Source organism: Heloderma suspectum, chromosome 17 (genome assembly GCF_057233095.1).
Source record: "Heloderma suspectum isolate Gila_16-S chromosome 17, 16-S_ref, whole genome shotgun sequence".
Classification (NCBI taxonomy): domain Eukaryota; kingdom Metazoa; phylum Chordata; class Lepidosauria; order Squamata; family Helodermatidae; genus Heloderma; species Heloderma suspectum.
The window spans coordinates 10,112,322-10,129,779 of record NC_139474.1 but is presented as its reverse complement, the minus strand read 5'-3'; the positions used below and the strand labels follow the sequence as shown (position 1 = coordinate 10,129,779).

At 51.1% G+C, this 17,458-nt stretch overlaps 1 protein-coding gene across 2 annotated transcripts; it reads left to right on the top strand.

Moving 5' to 3' along the window:
- The first annotated feature begins 1,880 nt into the window (after positions 1–1,880).
- UBXN1 (UBX domain protein 1) lies at positions 1,881–13,208 on the top strand. 2 transcript variants are annotated; one of them, XM_084824338.1, is made up of 10 exons: positions 1,881–1,978; positions 3,497–3,580; positions 4,442–4,495; positions 4,592–4,713; positions 5,331–5,409; positions 7,059–7,250; positions 10,094–10,145; positions 11,097–11,228; positions 11,591–11,774; positions 12,850–13,208. In XM_084824338.1, exons 2-10 carry the CDS (start codon positions 3,525–3,527, stop codon positions 12,900–12,902), a joined length of 924 nt encoding a protein of 307 aa, XP_084680464.1. In that variant the 5' UTR covers positions 1,881–1,978; positions 3,497–3,524; the 3' UTR covers positions 12,903–13,208. The 2 variants fall into 2 exon arrangements, with proteins under 2 accessions (XP_084680464.1, XP_084680463.1); XM_084824337.1 differs by lacking the exon at positions 12,850–13,208 and having other exon boundaries at positions 11,591–11,966.
- Positions 13,209–17,458: the final 4,250 nt, after the last annotated feature.

Below are 17,458 nucleotides of genomic sequence, written 5' to 3'. Positions count from 1 at the left end.
CCTCCACCTCGTAATTGACTTGTAAATTTCCATATTTCTATCCTGAAACTGTGACCCCTAAAGGAGACTTACAACAATTCCAGTTTTAACCCCCCCCCCCAAAAGACACAAATGTATAAATCCCAGCTGTTAGGGAGTGTAAGTGCAGTTACTCCTTCGTGAAGGCTCTCCATGCACACTCTGAGTTATGCTCTCACTCTGCATGTTGTTCGGAGTCTGCAACAGAACCAGCTTCAGGTTTCTGAGGGACCTTGGGTGAGACACCCTCCATGGGCCCTCTCCCTCAGCGAGTCGACCTTCTTACCCCGTTGTCACCAGCTGCTCTTGCGCCTCCTCCTCTTTCTCATCATGGCTACCATTTCCTTGCTTGAAAGGCAGAGAGCCAGTTAGCTAGTAGGCAGCAGCATTGCTCCTCCTCCTCCTCACCATCATTGTTGTCTGGGCCAGGGAGAGGCAGGTGAGCAAGCAGGTTGCAATGGTGATGAGGAGAAGGAGCTCCAGGGGGCCCTTGTCAGTGGGCCCCTGCTGGGGAGTGGGCCCTCGGCCTATGCCCAACTGTGTTTACCCTTGACACCAGAAATGGAATTCGGTCTTGCACTAAAAGAGATTCAGCATCCTGGCAGAGGACATGGGGTAGGGAAGGAGATGTGAGCTTGAGCTCCACCAAATGGAAGCCTCTGAGAAGGTGGTGGGGATGTTATGTCAGAGCAAATGAGAAGGAGAACCAGAGACTCAAATACACCCTGCAAACGCCACAGAACAATCCCGTAAATCTCTGCCAACCCAGCACCCTCCAGGTGTGTTGGACTGCAACTCCCATCATCCCTGACCACTGCCCATGCTGGCTTGGGATGATGGCAGTTGTAGGAGGGCTGCTTGCAGTCAGCCACAGCATCAGATGGACATTAGGCACATCAGGGGGCATTTGTCTTCCCCCAAATCACAAGGGTTGTGTCCCAAATGAATGAAAGAAGGGGAAATAGACAGCACAGATGAAATAAAATACAGAATGGAAAGGAGAAAAAGAAAAGACAAGATAGACTGAATGAAAAAGAAAAGGCAGAAGGAATGAATGAAAACGTGAAAGAAAGGAAAGAATGAATGCAAACTAAAGAAAAAGTAGAAAGAATGAAAGGAAAATATAATAGAAAAGAAAGAAGAAAAGAAAAAGAAAAGGCTGATTGATTGAATAAATGAAAAAGAAAAGGAAGAAGGAATGAAGGAAAAAGTGAAAGGAAAGAATGAATGAAAGCTAAAGAAAAAGTAGAAAGAATGAAAGGAAAACATAACAAGGAAAAGAAAGAATAAAAGAAAAAGAGATTGATTGACTGACTGACTGACTGAATGAATAAGAAAAGGCAGAAAGAAGGAACATAAGAAAAACACAATAGAAAGAAAAATGAGAGAGAAAAAAGTAGGATGAATGAAAAAGAAAAGTATGAAAGAAGGAAATAAACGACGGAATGAATTAGAAAAAGAAAACATTGAACAAATCAAAAAGAAAAGGTAAAAAGAATAAAAGAGAAATATATCATACTGAAAGGATAGAAAGGATAGAAAAGGGAGAAAGGAAAATAAGCGATAGAAAGAATGAAAGAGAAAATATATTAGAATTGAAGAGAAAAATGAATGAAACAGAGAAGGAAAAGAAAAAAAGAAAAGATATAACAGAATGAAGGAAGAAAAGGCAGGAAGAAAAGCTCCAAGGAACTCCTGAACAGACGACAGACAGAAGAACGCGGGACGGGCAGGAGCGGAGTCGACCCTGGCGAAGCCTGACGGCTCCCGGCCCCTTTAAGGCGAAGCTTCCACTCCCGGCGCCCGACACTACTTCTGTCCCTCGACGGCCGCCGTCGTTACTTCCGGCAACCTGCCCACGTGACCCAAACAGCGGCCGCACGACAGACCCGCCGCTTCCGGTGCCGCCACCGCCGCTGCTGCAGCCACCTGGGGAGGAGCTGCTGACACGGAGCCACAGGTGAGGGAGGGAGAGGGAGGGAGAGAGAGGGACGCCCCTCCCCCGCCCCCTCGAAAGTGGCAGTGGGAAAGCGGGGGGGGAGACAGAGCTCGCACAGCCCCCCACGTGACGCAGCCAGCCCTTCCTCCGCCCCCTCCCAGCCCTCTTCGGCGTGATCTGTTTGGGGGTGGGGCCTTGTGGGAGAAGCCCCTTTAAGAAATGTGGGAGGGGCCTTGTGGGAGGAGCTCGTCCGTGGCCCCGACCTTCGCTCCTCCCCTTTCCCGGGTCACTTTCTTTAAAGAGCTTTGAGGGTGGGGCTCTTTCATTCTGGGGGGGCAGCCAGCATGGCCAATGGTCAAGGATGATGGGAGTTGTAGTCCAAAAGAGCAGGGGGGCACCAGGTTGGGAAAGACTACTATTGAGCTGCCTTCCCTAATCTGGTGGTGCTCTCCAGATAATTTGGACCTCATTTGCCATCAGCCACAGCCAGCATAGCTAAGGATGATGGGAGTTGTAGTCCAAAACAGCTGGAGGGCACCGGGTTGGGAAAGGGTGCCATAGAAGTGCTTTTCCCAACGTGGTGCTGTTCAGAGGTTTTGGACTTTCATGCCCATCAGCCCCAGCCAGCATGGCCAGTGATCAGAGATGATGGGAGTTGTAGTCCAAAGCATCTGCAGGGTGCCAAGTTGGGGAAGGCTGCTATAGAGGAGTTGGTCTCATCCCTGAGAAAGGGGTGGTTGTAAGTGGGAGGGATTTATTATTTATTTCATGGATTGATCTGTGCTCCAGCATTTGAGAGAAAATCTGTCCATGGTGTCACACGGACAGAATGGTGAAAAAGAAGAAAGATGGTGGTAAAAGCAATTAGAAGGAACATGAGCACATAAAACAGAAGAGGAATGTTAAAACGGAATCTTAAGAGCCAGGGTAGGGTCAGGAATACTTAATGCTTGACTAGTTCTTCATGTGCATTGTCTAGTTGTAATCTTTACAACAGTCCTAGAAGGTAATCCATAATCATCTTCCCTATTGCTGTCGGGGTGGGGTGAGGACTGAAACTGGGAGAGTGGTTGACCATACCCCTTGCTCATAGGACGCCTCGTGGAACAAACGCGTTTTTCAGAACAGACCTAAAGATGGTGAGGGAGGAGGGGGCCTGTTGGATTTCCCTAAGGAGGAAGTTCCACAACTGGTGCCGCCACTGAAAAGGCTCCATCCTTGGGATCTTCCAGTCTCGTGGGTGGGGTCAAAGTCTCCAAAACCCATCTTAGGGCTTGGTTCATATAGGCCTCAGACATCCTGGGCCTGGCCTGTTCTGGCCTTTAAAGATCAATACCAGCACTTTTAAGTTGAGCATTGAAACAGTTTGGTAACCAGTGTAATTGTTGCAGGACCTGTGTAATACTGTTTCCGTTTGTTGTTTTTGTGATTTATAAACTGCTTTTTGACAGCACCTCCCTAGGCGGCATACAGTGAAATATTGAAATGCAATAAAAGCAATAGAATAACTAGAATTCCAATCTGTGGTTCCTTTTCCAGAGTTTGCCAGGAGCGGCAGTGGACCGTCATGGAGAGCACGGCCCTCGAGAGTCTAATAGAGATGGGCTTCCCCCAGAACAGAGCGTATGTGTTTATCTTTGGGCAAAGGTGGGATGCATGTGGGTGATAAATAAATGGGAAAAGCCAGCCATTTCAGTTCCATGTCCATTGGCCAGGAGTGCTAGAAGCAAAGTGCATTGTCCAATGCCTTGTGGGAACTCGGCGAGGCACACAGCTGTCTTTGTGGTGTAAGACCTCTTCCCTACTCCCAGTGGGAGCGTTAACTTATGATAGAGGTGTACAAACCTGATAGAGGTGTGCAAAATTATGCATGGTGCGGAGAATGTGGGTAAGGAGACATTTTTCTTGCTCATAATACTAGAACCCAGTGGGCTCATCCCATGAAGCTGATTGGTGGGAGATTCAGGGCAGATAAAAGGAAGGGCTTCTTCACACAGCGCATAGGTAAACTATGGAATTCTCTACCACAAGACATAGCAATGGCCACCAATTTGGAAGGCTTTAAAGGGGTTAGACAAATTCCTAATAGTTGATAGAAAGCTATCGATAGTTCTTGATGGAAATATGCTACCTCCTGTATCAGAGGCAGTCTGCTATGTAGGCAGTTGCTGGGGCACATGGGCAGGAGGGTGCTGCTGCACTTGTGTCCTGCTTGTGGGTTTCCCATTGGGGCAGCTGGTTGGTCATGGACCCTTGGTCTAATCCAGCACGGCTGTTCTTATGTTCTTAACCCGTAGTTGGATGTGCATGAAACGGAGCTAGCATGGAAAAATGATACCGTGCAGTGTTGACTTCTTGGTCACTGGATAGAGGGGTGGGAATTGGGGTGGGCTTATGCGCAGGCACTCAGAAGAGCAAGAAAAAACACGTGGAAGTTTGAGATGTGGCTCGTTGTATCTTATTTCTCGTTTTCCCCCCTCCCAGAGAGAAGGCCTTAGCGCTGACTGGGAACCAGGGCATTGAATCTGCGATGGACTGGTGGGTGTTGCCTCTGTGCCTTTCTCGCAACTGCAGATGCCTTCCCAGCACCCCCCTCTCTCTTCTCCTGAACTGTGGCCCTCTCTTTACTTCCAGGCTCATGGAACACGAGAACGACCCTGACTTGGATGAGCCCTACGTTCCCCCGCAGGGCCATGTTCTGAGCTCAGAGGAGCCCCGCGAGGGAAGGACGCCAGAGTTGGTGCAGAGTGGATCAGGTCAGAGCAGAACTGGAGAGGCTGAGACAGGAGGCCTGGTACTTTGCAGAGAGCCTTTGTCACCTTTACCTAGTCTGGTCCTTCCCATGGTCTGAACACAGCACGATGTGGCTTGTTAATCATGCTGTGTGGCTTGTTAATCAGCCTGAACAACCCAACCACAAACTTTGGTTTCGCGAGGTGGCTTGTTCAAGAAAATAAGCCAGACTGCGTAGTTAACAAGCCATCCTGGCTGCGTTCAGACAACACGCTAACCCACGGTTCAACAAATAACCCCTGGTTCAAAACACCCCACACTCAACCACTGAGTGTGGGTTAGTGTGTTGTGTGAACAGCCCCACTGCTTCATCTGAATTAGATGAAAAGGAGAAACAGAGCTATGTGCCATCTGCAGACTGATGACAACACACTCCAGATCCCTGAATGATTCTCAGCAGTGGTTAGTTCTTTTTCTTTAACCATATAAATATTGTAAATAAAAAAATAACCATCCCTGGGGGTGTTTGAGAAAGTGTGGATCCAGATCCTCAAATGTAGCGATTGATGCATTGGCTTGCTTGTTCCCTGGTTCCTCCAAGCCCCACGGATAAGAGAATAACAGTATTTTCTCCCCACAGATCCTACGTTAGATGAGCTGACTGAGGAAGACAACCGACGCCCCCTGAGCGAAGAAGAAAAACGGGAACAAACAAAGAGGTAGTAATTGTGATGGTGTGTGTATTCTGCACTTAAGAAGGGAAGGCAGGAAAGCAATTTTGCTCCAAGCTAAGCTGCATTCTGCACCAAGAAAACCTGGATTCTGCAACCAGCATGTTGTTGTTTATTCGGTCAGTTGCTTCCGACTCTTCGTGTCTTCATGGACCAGCCCACGCCAGAGCTTCCTGTCGGCCGTCGCCACCCCCAGCTCCCCCAAGGTCGAGTCCATCACCTCCAGAATATCATCCATCCACCTTGCCCTTGGTCGGCCCCTCTTCCTTTTGCCTTCCACTTTCCCTAGCATCAGCATCTTCTCCAGGGTGTCCTGTCTTCTCATTATGTGGCCAAAGTACTTCAGTTTTGCCTTTAATATCATCCCCTCAAGCGAGCAGTCTGGCTTTATTTCCTGGAGTATGGACTGGTTTGATCTTCTTGCAGTCCAAGGCACTCTCAATTTTCCTCCAGCACCACAGGATAAGCTAATTATGCAAATATGCATGATTTCATAACTCTGCAGTGAGGTGAGTTTCTGCTTTTCTCAGCCATGGAGAGGATCAGAATGCTGAAACCCTTCCCATCTCACTGTCTCTTGGCTACAGCAAATCTCAGTTGGCAATCTCTCTGGGGTCTCCACACATCTTCACACACACCTTTGCAACCCATGAGTGCTAGGAACTTGCTTTTTAAAGTGAAAGCTGAGATTCACGGGTCACTAAATTCCACATAGCATCAGTGTGTGTTGCCTTGCTGACCTGCACATGTTGTCTTACAACCCACTTTTTAAATACATTAATGGTGTCTTGCAGGACAATTTCATTGGAGTACTGGGACTTATTAACTTCAGAACCTACACCAGTTCGGTTCTAGATACCCGAGTGGGTGACCAAGCCAAGTCCAAACAGATAAACATCACCACAAACCTAAAACGGAAACTAAAATCCATTAAGGGCGCAATCCTATGTCCCCTAGACAGGACCAGTCTAAGGAAAATGCAGGGTGGCCAGAGCACAGAGGCGAGGATTGCCTCCGTGCTCAGGCCGCCCTGCATTGGATACTCCGCTGTCTCCAACTGCAAAGGCTGCCGACTATCCAGATAGGATTGCGCCCTAGATACTTAATTTAAGAAAATTAAGAAAAGATGCTTTGACCATTAGAAGCTTTTCCTGTGATTGCATTATTGGCAGCGAAAATGAAATACACAATCAACCAAAACGGACTTGGCTGGCGCCGGCAGAGTGGACACCTCTGTGCACCTCTTGCTGTCCGCATTAGAGGCGGAAAGGGGCCCATGAAGGAAGATAGCCGGGGCTGGGCTGCTCCCCTGCCGCCTGCATCCCCATGGAGGAACCCAGGAGGCTCTGCGGGCAGGATTGGGGAGCCCAGCGGGCTGGATTAGGTTTCTGAACCCCTGCGATAAAGGTATTTCGGATTTTTTTCCTCCCTGGATTTTTGATATTTCACGCATGGATCAGTGCAGCTTGTTTTTTAAAAAACAGAGTGTATGTCAAGTGTTCAAAGGACTGCCCCCACGCAGTATACAGTGCGATCCACCTAGCAAATGGCACACTTAGGCCTGGGGTTTCTGGGGGAGGGCCGGGCCTGCGTAGGGGGGAGTGATCCCTCAGCTGCTCTGCTGCTGGTCCTTTCAGGATGATGGAGCTGATCTCTCAGAAGCAGCGGGAGCGCCAGGAGCGCGAGAAACGGGAGAGCATCGAGCGCGAGAAGCAGCGCCGGAAGCAGGGCCAGGAGCTCTCCCTCATCCGCCAGAAGCTACAAGAGGACGAGATGAAGAAGCTGGCAGAAGAGAGGCGCCGGGAGAAGCTGGAGGAGAAGCTGGCCAAGTGAGAACCTGGGGTGGGGTGCGGGTGGGACCAAGAGGGCTCAATGCAGGGCTGCTGCGGGGGGGCCATTAACGGGGGCCGTTTTCGGCCTTCACAAATCAAAACAAAGTGCTAGGAACATACGAAGCTGCCCTTTGCCGGATTAGATCCTTAGTCCTACTGGTTAGGTCCTAGATCAGACCCTTTCTCCACACTGGGGGCTGTTTGCACAACATGCTGACCCACACTCCGTGGTTGAGTGTGGGTTGTTTTGAATGGTGGGTTAGTGCATTGTCTGAACGCAGCATGTTTTCCGCAGGGTGGGCTGTCGCGTTGTCTGAATGCAGCCAGAGTAGCTTGTTCACCGTGCGGTGTGGCTTGTTAACCACCCTGAACCAACAACAAACTATGTGTTCTCAAGGTGGCTTGTTCGAGAAAATAAGCTACACTGCATGCTTAACGAGCCACCCTGGCTGCCTTCAGACAACACGCTAACCCACAGTTCAGCAAACAACCCATCGTTCAAAACCCAAACTCAAGCACTGAGCGTGGGTTAGCGTGTTGTGCGAACCCGGTCATTGACTGGCAGCAGCTGTCCAGGGTTTCAGGCAGGAGTCTTTTTCCAGCTCTCCCTGCAGATGCTGGGGATTGAACCCGGGACCTTCTGTGTGCAAAGCAGACGAGCTGTACCACTATACCAGTGGCCTATACCCCTTCCCCTAAAAAGGAAGCAAGATCCCAGTCCTCATGGTGCTAATTTAAATAGGCGCAGAAGAAGCTTCCTTCTACTGGGTCCGACTACTGGTCCATCTAGCTCAGTATTGCCTACGCTGACTGTCAGTGGCTGTGCAGGTTTTCAGACAAGGGTTCTTCCCCAGCTCTACTGGGGATCGAACCCGGGACCTTCTGCGTGCAAAGCAGGTGCGCTACCACTGAGCTACAGCCCATCTTCTCTAGGAATATAGGGAGCTGCCTTATACTGGGTTAGCTTCTTGGTCCATCTAGCCCAGTATTGTTCACACTTATGGGCAAGATGCGGGTCTTTCCTAGCCCTGGCTGGAGAAGCTGGAATTTGAACACAGGGCCTTCTGCATGCAAACGGAACTAAACTGATCCAGGGGCCAGAGCAACTCCCCTGTGCGGGAAGGATACAACAGCTGGGGTCGTTTAGCTTGGAAAAAGGGCCAGTAAGGGGAGACACGATAGAGGTGTACAGAATTATGCCTGGGGTGGAGAAAGTGGATAGAGAGACATTTTTCTCCCTCTCTCATGTTACTAGAACACGAAGGACGTCTTCACACGGCACAGAGTCAAACTATGGAATTTGCTTCCGCAGCAGATGGTGATGGCCACCCCTTTCAATGGCTTTAAAAGGGGGTTAGACAAATTCCTGGAGGAGAAGCCTATCAATGGCTACTAGTCCTGATGGCTGTGTGCTACCCCCAGTGTCAGAAGCCAAACTGTTAATATTCTACGCTTCCTAATGTGTTAAATTGAAGTATTTTGCCTGGTGCCTGCCTTTCTCTTTCCCTCTCTCTCATATTTGTATCTTCTTGTTGGTTTTCACATATTTAGGTTGTAAGCTGCCTTGTGCATTTCTTTTAATGCAGCAGTGCACAGCTCAGGGCCTGCGGACAGCCCCCCAAGGCTGTCTTCTCATCCCCAAGGGTTCTCTGACCTCCCCCCCCCGAGCTCCTCATACAGATCACTCTTTCATCACTGGGAGGAGCAATTACTGGAGGGACGGGTGGGATGGGGGGCATGGAAGGTGTTGGAAAGTCTGGTGTGGCTTACAGCAGAGTTGCTTTATATAGAGAAAGCATGGCAACACAGCAGTAAGCAAGGCTAGAGCCAGTTTAAAAGAAGTTCAAATCAACTTACTTTATTAATTAATGCTTTTCTACACATTGTCAGAGAAGACTATCAGGAAGAGGAAGGGGAGGGAGCAGGAAATAGGAACTGATTAAGCTACAAGACATTCTCTATCATTCCCTAGTGTCTGGAAGCATGCGGAGTGGTTCCTATTATCCAACAGAGAGAAGGCTCTCCCCCCGCCTCCCCCAGCAATCCTACAAATAGCTCTTTTGCCACTGCTCCTCACAGTGATGAAAAAGTGATCTGCATCAGGATCGCTAGGGTGTGTGTACGTGTGTGCGTGGCCCCTGGCCCCCATGTGGCCCTTGGAACTAGAAATGATGTACTTGGAATGGAAAGGTAGGATAAAAATATGTTTAATCAATAGTGCAAGGGAACTGCTCCATTAACACATGGTAGCAGTGGCAGCGGGGTAGTGGTTGTCTGAGCTCAAGGAAATCGATGGACAAAAGTTGAGGTGCGTGTACTTAAAAAATGGAATCCGGTTCCTTACTCCACCCAAAGCCTGCCGAGGGTGGCAAACAGCCAACCTGGTGCCCTTTCAATGAATCTAGGGTTCCTTGTTGAAGATTTGGGGGAGATGTTTGGGTAACTGGAGGTTAACAGTTGCAATGTGGAGGAGAAGGTTGCGGGGGGGCGGGGTGGACCTGTGGTTTGCTGGTGGAAATTGTCGAAGTAGGGGTGGGTGTTAATGGGGAAGGACATGGAGCAAAGAAGTCTCGCCTCCCCAGTATACAGGAAAATCCTCCCTACTCCAGATCACTTCTGAACTTTCCAGCTCGTATCAGCTTACGTAGTCTTGATTATTTTTAAGCTTCTTACATGAGAGCTGTTGGGCTCGTGAGATAATTTCATGATAGTGAGAATTAAGGGGGGGATATACAGACCTCTTCTACCAAGGCAATCTTTAGAGACCCCCCCCCCATGGCTGAATTGGACCCTTGCCTTCCAAACTCTCATATCCCCATTAAAACCGTTCTCCTTTCCAGGCAGCGGGTGCGAGAGAAGATTGAACGAGACAAGGCTGAGAGAGCCAAGAAGGTGGGTGACCAACAGAGGCTGGGAAAAGGGAGTGGGGGTTGAGTTTTGGAATAAAGAGAAGATATCCCACTCTCATATTTCAAAACTCAACCCTGTTCTTCTGTTAGAGGAGGAGATTAGAGTGTTTGTAGTAATGTGGTCACACAGACAAGACAGAATACATGAAAACTGATTTTTTTATTTTAGACTGCTGTTGCATCTGCACTTGCTGCATATTTCCCCATTTCCCCTTGTTACACTGTGACTCTCTGACTGTCTGTTCTTGTGCTACTCTTTTTGCATTTGCAATACACAAATTACAGAGAGCAGAACATAGGAATGAGCTGGCCCTCAGGTGCTGCTCCAGCCTGTCATTTCAAACAACAGGCTGGGTCACCTACTGGCAAGTAGATTTACTCCTGGGGAGGTGCTCCAGCCTAACCATTTCAACTGGCAGGCAGGCAGGCAAGCAACCGTGTTCTTCTGCAGTGTTGGGAAGAATACTGCAGGAAGGTTTAAGGCGATTCGCACTTTACAGAAATGGCATGGGAGTTGCTTATGCACGGTTGCTTCCGCTCTGGCAATAACTAAGCCAGAATAACTTGATGTTTTTGCTGCCCAGAGCAGTTGTGCGATAACCAAGAACTGCACCTAAGCATTCCTCTAGGATGCTGCAAAGTATAGTGGGGCATTCCTGGCTCGTTTAAACTAACCAGCGTTCCCCGAGTTCGAATGTATGGGAAGCCCCAGTTGGTTTTAAAGTAGAAGTGGGTGCTTCTGATCTCTCTGTGGCTACGGCACCAGGTTGAGGGAAGCCGCTTCCACGTTACATCCCCGCAGAGCAAGAGAATCTTGTGCCTTCTGGCACGGGTTAAGAGCAGGCTGGGTGGCTCCATCTGCGTAGTGCAGCGTAGCATGGTTGGCGTTTCCTTCCTAATGGCCTCTGCTGGGGTCCTCTCCATTTCTGTCTAGTTTGGCGGCGGCAGCTCCAGTAGCTCTTCTCAGGCATCCAGCCCTCCTGAGCCGATAGCTCCCACACCGGTTCCCCCGTCGCCCAGCCAGGAGCCCCCTGTCAAGCGAGAGTACGACCAGTGCAGGATACAGGTAAAGGACCGAGTTCCAAGCCTCCCGTGCGCAGCCGTTTCTCATGTAAGCCGCTCTGCTTGCCATACATGCCCATGCCGAGGCGGTAGAGAAGCTGCGTTTCTTCTCCTGCATTCCTGCCACGTGGACCTGGTTTATTTTTAAACACAAAGACAGTCAAACCCGCTGACTGCTCCCCTGTCTAGTGCAAGCAGCTGTGTACAATGCCAGGGTTCAAAAGGCTGGTGTACTCTGGAGATGAAGCGTCTGAGCCAGGAAGTCCGCAGTTCAGTGCTCACCTCTGCCACAAATCCACTTTTCAAAATAGTTATTATATTAATCAGACAGACACCCTCTGTTCTGTTTGGCCTCTTCCTTGGCAGGTGAGACTGCTGGACGGCACGTCGCTCACACAGACGTTCAGAGCCAAAGAGCAGCTGGCCGCCGTCCGGCTCTACGTGGAGCTGAACCGCAGAGATGGAGGCGACGAGCCGTTCAACCTCCTCACTAGCTTCCCGCGGCGTGTCTTCACCGAGGAAGACATGGAGAGGCCCCTGCAGGAGCTGGGTGAGTCTGAGGTTGATGGGGTTGGACCGGTACCTGCGGCTTGCTGCAACTGTGGCACCGAAGGGGAGAGTCTTGCTGGGTACTTCTCCCATGCCCATGCAGTCCCATTCCCTGCAACTTAAGAGCAGGGGCAGGCAGCCCAGCACCCTCCAGATGTTTTGGATTACAACTCCCATCGGGCCATGAGGGCTGATGAGACTAGCAGTCCAAAACATCCAGAGGGCACCAGGTTGCCTGCCCCTCTGGACAGTACTACCCACTACTGCCCACAGCTGTTGAGCGCTTCAAGTGGGGAAGGGTCTTTCCTTGCTTCTTGATCCTCTTAACTGGAGAGGCCAGGGATTGAGCCTGGGGCTCTGTGCACGCAGAGCTGCTGTTCTGCCGACAGTTCCCTCTTGGATTTTCAACCATGGAATCTCCCTTCCCCTAGTCGGGGGCCTGTTCTCCAGCCTGCCCACTCACAGTCTGAAGCCCTCCTTGGAGCAGGGCTCGGTGTCCCCGGTCTGTTCTTGTTTGGAGAGAAAACATATGAGAAAGAAACACGAGAGGGGAGTGAGTTGCCAGGGGCGCGAGAAGTGAAGTTCTCCAGTTAAAATCATTCATCCACCTCTGCTATTCTCTCGACCCTTCCCCAGCCTGGAGCCCTCCGGATGTTTTGGTCTACAACTCTCAGAATTCCTCACCGTTGGCCGTGGCGGCTGGGGCTGGTGTGGAGTTATCCCAAACATCTGGGGGGCACCAGGTCGGGGAAGGCTGTGTGTGTGTTGGTGCTGGAAACCTTTGCTTCAAAGGACTTGCTTAGTGCATCTCCAGGAAGGGCTAGGAAAACTGCGTGAAACCCTGGAGAGCTGCTGCCAGTCACTGCTACCAGTCTCAGGCTCGAAGGACCCGTGGCCTGACTCTGGATGAGGCAGTTTCCTGTTCCTCGTTCATGTCTTCTCCAGGATGGGAAGAAAGGTGGAGGTTGTGTAAAAACAGGTTGTCCTGTGCTTCATTCCCAAAGCGCCTCCTCTGCCTGCCCGCCTTAGAGGTGGGTTCTTCACTTTGGTCTCTCTCCGCTCTGTCTTTTCTACAGGTTTGGTGCCTTCAGCCGTGTTGATCGTGGCTAAGAAGGGCCTCAACAGCTGAACGGCCCTCTTGCCGCTCACTCACTTTGGTCTCAGCCCTCCCTCGCTGCTGCTGGAGGTGAAGCTCATCTTTCCTTGCGCTCCGTCTCGGGGCGCTGCCCCCCAGCCTCCCCCCCTCCGGCCCAGTTCTGACCTCAGAGACTCCAAAGCAGCACCATCTCTCAGGCTGGGATCCAGAATTGATGATGTTGATGGGGTGGCAGTCAAAGAGTTGGGCTTCCCCACAGCCTCCTGGCGGGGAGGGGCAGGATTGCAACTCGACTCCCCCCCACACACCACTCCATGAATAAAAACCTCTTCCCTCTCTCTTGATGCTTGTTGTGGCTTTCTTTACCCATTGCACCCACTGAGCAGAGAGGTGGAAGGAGACCCGCTCCTGCCAGAGTGCAGTTGTCCTGGAGAGACGGGTGTGTGCCTCGCTGACCGTTTTCCCCTCCGCCTGTGACATTCGTTCATCATGTGATGCAGTTGTAGGAAATGGTACCTTTTCTTGCAGCTGCAAGAGTTGCTAGTTCAGCTCGGTTTTCTTTTTCTCAAGAGCCACTTTGGTTTAAAAAGGGGTGAGGAAGTGATTTTGAAAAGACGGAAAAGCAGAGGGCCTTCCAGTCGGTGTACCTATGGCATAACTAAGACGCCTGCTAGACAGGGCCGAAGGATCCTTTAGCCTGGAAGCCTTCCAGACAGCGATCCTCTCTAGCAACTGGTATTCAGAGACAGGCTACCTCTGAATCTGGGGGCTTTGTATGGCCACGGGCAGATCTCTCTCAAAGCTACCGCCATCCCCACATCTTTTGATGGTGAATTTCACATATTGGGCATCTTTGCTTTTCATCGAGGATGTGGAACCTCAGGCCTCCATGGGCCAGATCTGGTCCTCCTGGGTTCCTGATCCAGGGCTCCTCAGGTGGCCATGCCCCCCTTCCCCCAACCACCAATGGTTTGGCAATTTCCCAGATTTCTCCCACCAGTCAGCTTCATGGGATGACCCTGGCTTCTAGTATTATGAGAGAGTGAGAAAAGTGTCTCCTTCTCCACTGTCTCCAAACCAGGCATAATTCTGTGCATCTCTGTCGTACCTCCCCTCACTCATCCCTTTTCCAAGCTAGCTAATCCCAGCTGTTCTAACCTTCCCTCACAGGGGAGATGCCCCAGCCCCTTGCTCATTGTAGTTGCCCTTTTGTGTGCTTTTGCCAATGCCACAGTGGCCTTTTTTAGGTGTGGTGACCAGAACTGTACACAGTATTCCAAGTGTGGCTGCACCATAGATTTGTATTGGGGCAGTATGATCTTGGCAGTTTTAGTCTCAATTCCGTAATTATGCCTTACATGGAGTTTGCTGTTTTTACGGCAGCCTCACACTGCGCCAGCGTTTTCATCAAGCGGTCCACTGCAACCCCAAGATCTCTTTCTTGCTCTGTCACTGCGAGCGCAGATCCTATCAGGTTATACTTAAAGTTGTTTTTTCCCCCCAACATGCATCACTTTACACTTGCTTACATTGAACCGCCTTTGCCATTTAGATGCCCATTCTCCCAGCTTGGAGAGATCCTTTTGGAGCTTCTCACAATCCCGTTTTTGTTTTTACCACCCTAAATAAGTTGGTGTCCTTGGCAAATGTGGCCGCTTCACTGCTCACTCCTAATTCTAGATCATTTTGGAATAAGTTGAAAATCATTAGTCCTGATACAGATCCTTGAGGTTATTTACTTCCTCCACTCACAGAATTTACTATTTATTCCTACTCTGCTTTCTGTTCTTTAACCAGTTACTGATCCATAAGAGGGCCTGTCCTTTTATTCCATGACTGCTAAGTTTGCTCAGCAATCTTTGGTGAGGGTCTTTGTTTACTTGGACTTCCAAAAGGCTTTTGACAATTTCTACCGGATCACCCCTGACCACATGTCTGTTGACACTCTCAAAGAATTCTAAAAGGTTAGTGAGACAGGACTTACCTTTGTGGAAGCCATGTCGATTCTTTTTCAGCAGGGCTTGTCCTTCTATATGCTTACTAATGTTACTTTTAATAACGCCTTCAACCAATTTACCTGGAACAGATGTTAAGCTAACCGGCCTGTAATTTCCCAGATCCTTTTTAAAAATTGGTGTTTCATTGGCCATCTTCCAGTCCTCTGGTACAGAGGCTGATCATAGGACATGTTGCAAATTTTTGCTAGAAGTACAGCAGTTTCATAATTGAGGTTTTTTTTAAGAAGGCTAGGATGGATACCTTCTGGGTCTGGTGATTTATTTACTTTCAATTTGTCAATAAGGTTGAGAACTTCATCTTTTGTCACCACTATTTGCTTCAGTTCCTCAGACTCCCGCCCTGAAAACTACTCTTGGTACTACCTTTCCTAACCTCTGGTATAAGGGAATTAACCCTCTTGACTCCCCCTTTCAACTTCCTTTTCACCAGTTCCCTCATTTTAGCAAAATTTCCTCCTCTGAAGTCTACTATGACTGTTGGACTTCCTTGGCAGTTGTCCACTTAAAAATATGTTAAATCTGATAGCACTGTGGTCACTGTTTCCAGTTGGTTGAACAACTGGAAGCAATAGGTTCTGGGAGACCCCCCCTTAGGATGACATCCAGGGTTGCCTCCCCTCTGGTCGGTTCCAGGACCAACTGTTCTAGGGCACAGTGAGATTAGGGCACTGAGAAATTGTCATGACTGGAACATGCATTATCCAGTCAATCTGGGAATAATCGAAGTCACCCTTATTACAACACTGCCTCATCTGGGAATAATCAAAGTCACCCTTATTACAACACTGCCTCGTTTGGAGCCTCCCTGATTTTGTTTTCCATCTCAGGGTCACCCTGAGTCTTCTGGTCTCAGGGGCAGTGGCACATTCCTAGTACTAAATTACTTTTGGAGCCCAGTATTGTCCTCCATGGTGCTTCTGTGGACGAGTCTGTCCCTTTTAGGTGTTCTAGTCTGCTCGACACTATGCCGTCTTTGACGAATGGAGCAACATCTCCAGGGTGCCCTTCCCTGTCTTTCCTGTAGAGTTCATAGCCAGAGATTATGTATTCCATTGCTTCTCTGTATTCCACCAGGTTTTGGTAATGCCCAGTATATCTGGGTTCTTTAAAAGATGGGCTCAAGAGTTGGCCACGGGATAACCACGGGGTAAAGGCGCTGATGCCTTTACAGGGTGGTGATCAGCAGGCTGCAGTGCCCAGAGTTGGCCACCGGAGGGCACCCCGGTGCAGGCGCTGAGGCCTTTACAGGGCGAAGGAGACCGGCAGGCTGCAGTGCCCAGAGTTGGCCACCGGAGGGCACCCCAGTATAGGAAGATGGAGATCAGCAGGCTGCAGTGCCCAGAGTTGGCCACCGGAGGGCACCCCAGTGCAGGCGCTGAGGCCTTGACAGGGCGAAGGAGACCAGCAGGCTGCAGTACCCAGAGGTGGCCACTAGAGGGCACCCCGGTGCAGGCGCTGAGGCCTTTACAGGGCGAAGGAGACCGGCAGGCTGCAGTGCCCAGAGTTGGCCACCGGAGGGCGCCCCGGTGCAGGCGCTGAGGCCTTTACAGGGCGGTGGAGACCAGCAGGCTGCAGTGCCCAGAGCTGGCCACCGGAGGGCACCCCGGTGCAAGAGCTGAGGCCTTTACAGGGCGGTGGAGACCGGCAGGCTGCAGTGCCCGGAGTTGCACACCGGAGGGCACCCCGGTGCAGGCGCTGAGGCCTTTACAGGGCGGTGGAGACCAGCAGGCTGCAGTGCCCAGAGTTGGCCACCGGAGGGCACCCCAGTATAGGAAGATGGAGATCAGCAGGCTGCAGTGCCCAGAGTTGGCCACCGGAGGGCACCCCGGTGCAGGCGCTGAGGCCTTTACAAGGCGGTGGAGACCAGCAGGCTGCAGTGCCCAGAGTTGGCCACCGGAGGGCACCCCAGTATAGGAAGATGGAGATCAGCAGGTTGCAGTGCCCAGAGCTGGCCACCGGAGGGCACCCCGGTGCAGGCGCTGAGGCCTTGAAAGGGCGAAGGAGACCAGCAGGCTGCAGTACCCAGAGGTGGCCACCGGAGGGCACCCCGGTGCAGGCGCTGAGGCCTTTACACGGCGAAGGAGACCGGCAGGCTGCAGTGCCCAGAGGTGGCCACCGGAGGGCACCCTGGTGCAGGCGCTGAGGCCTTTACAGGGCGAAGGAGACCGGCAGTCTGCAGTGCCCAGAGTTGGCCACTGGAGGGCACCCTAGTATAGGAAGATGGAGACCAGCAGGCTGCAGTGCCCAGAGTTGGCCACCGGAGGGCACCCCAGTATAGGAAGATGGAGATCAGCAGGCTGCAGTGCCCAGAGTTGGCCACCGGAGGGCACCCCGGTGCAGGCGCTGAGGCCTTTACAGGGCGAAGGAGACCGGCAGGCTGCAGTGCCCAGAGTTGGCCACTGGAGGGCGCCCTAGTATAGGAAGATGGAGATCAGCAGGCTGCAGTGCCCAGAGTTGGCCACCGGAGGGCACCCCGGTGCAGGCGCTGAGGCCTTTACAGGGCGGTGGAGACCAGCAGGCTGCAGTGCCCAGAGTTGGCCACCGGAGGGCACCCCGGTGCAGGCGCTGAGG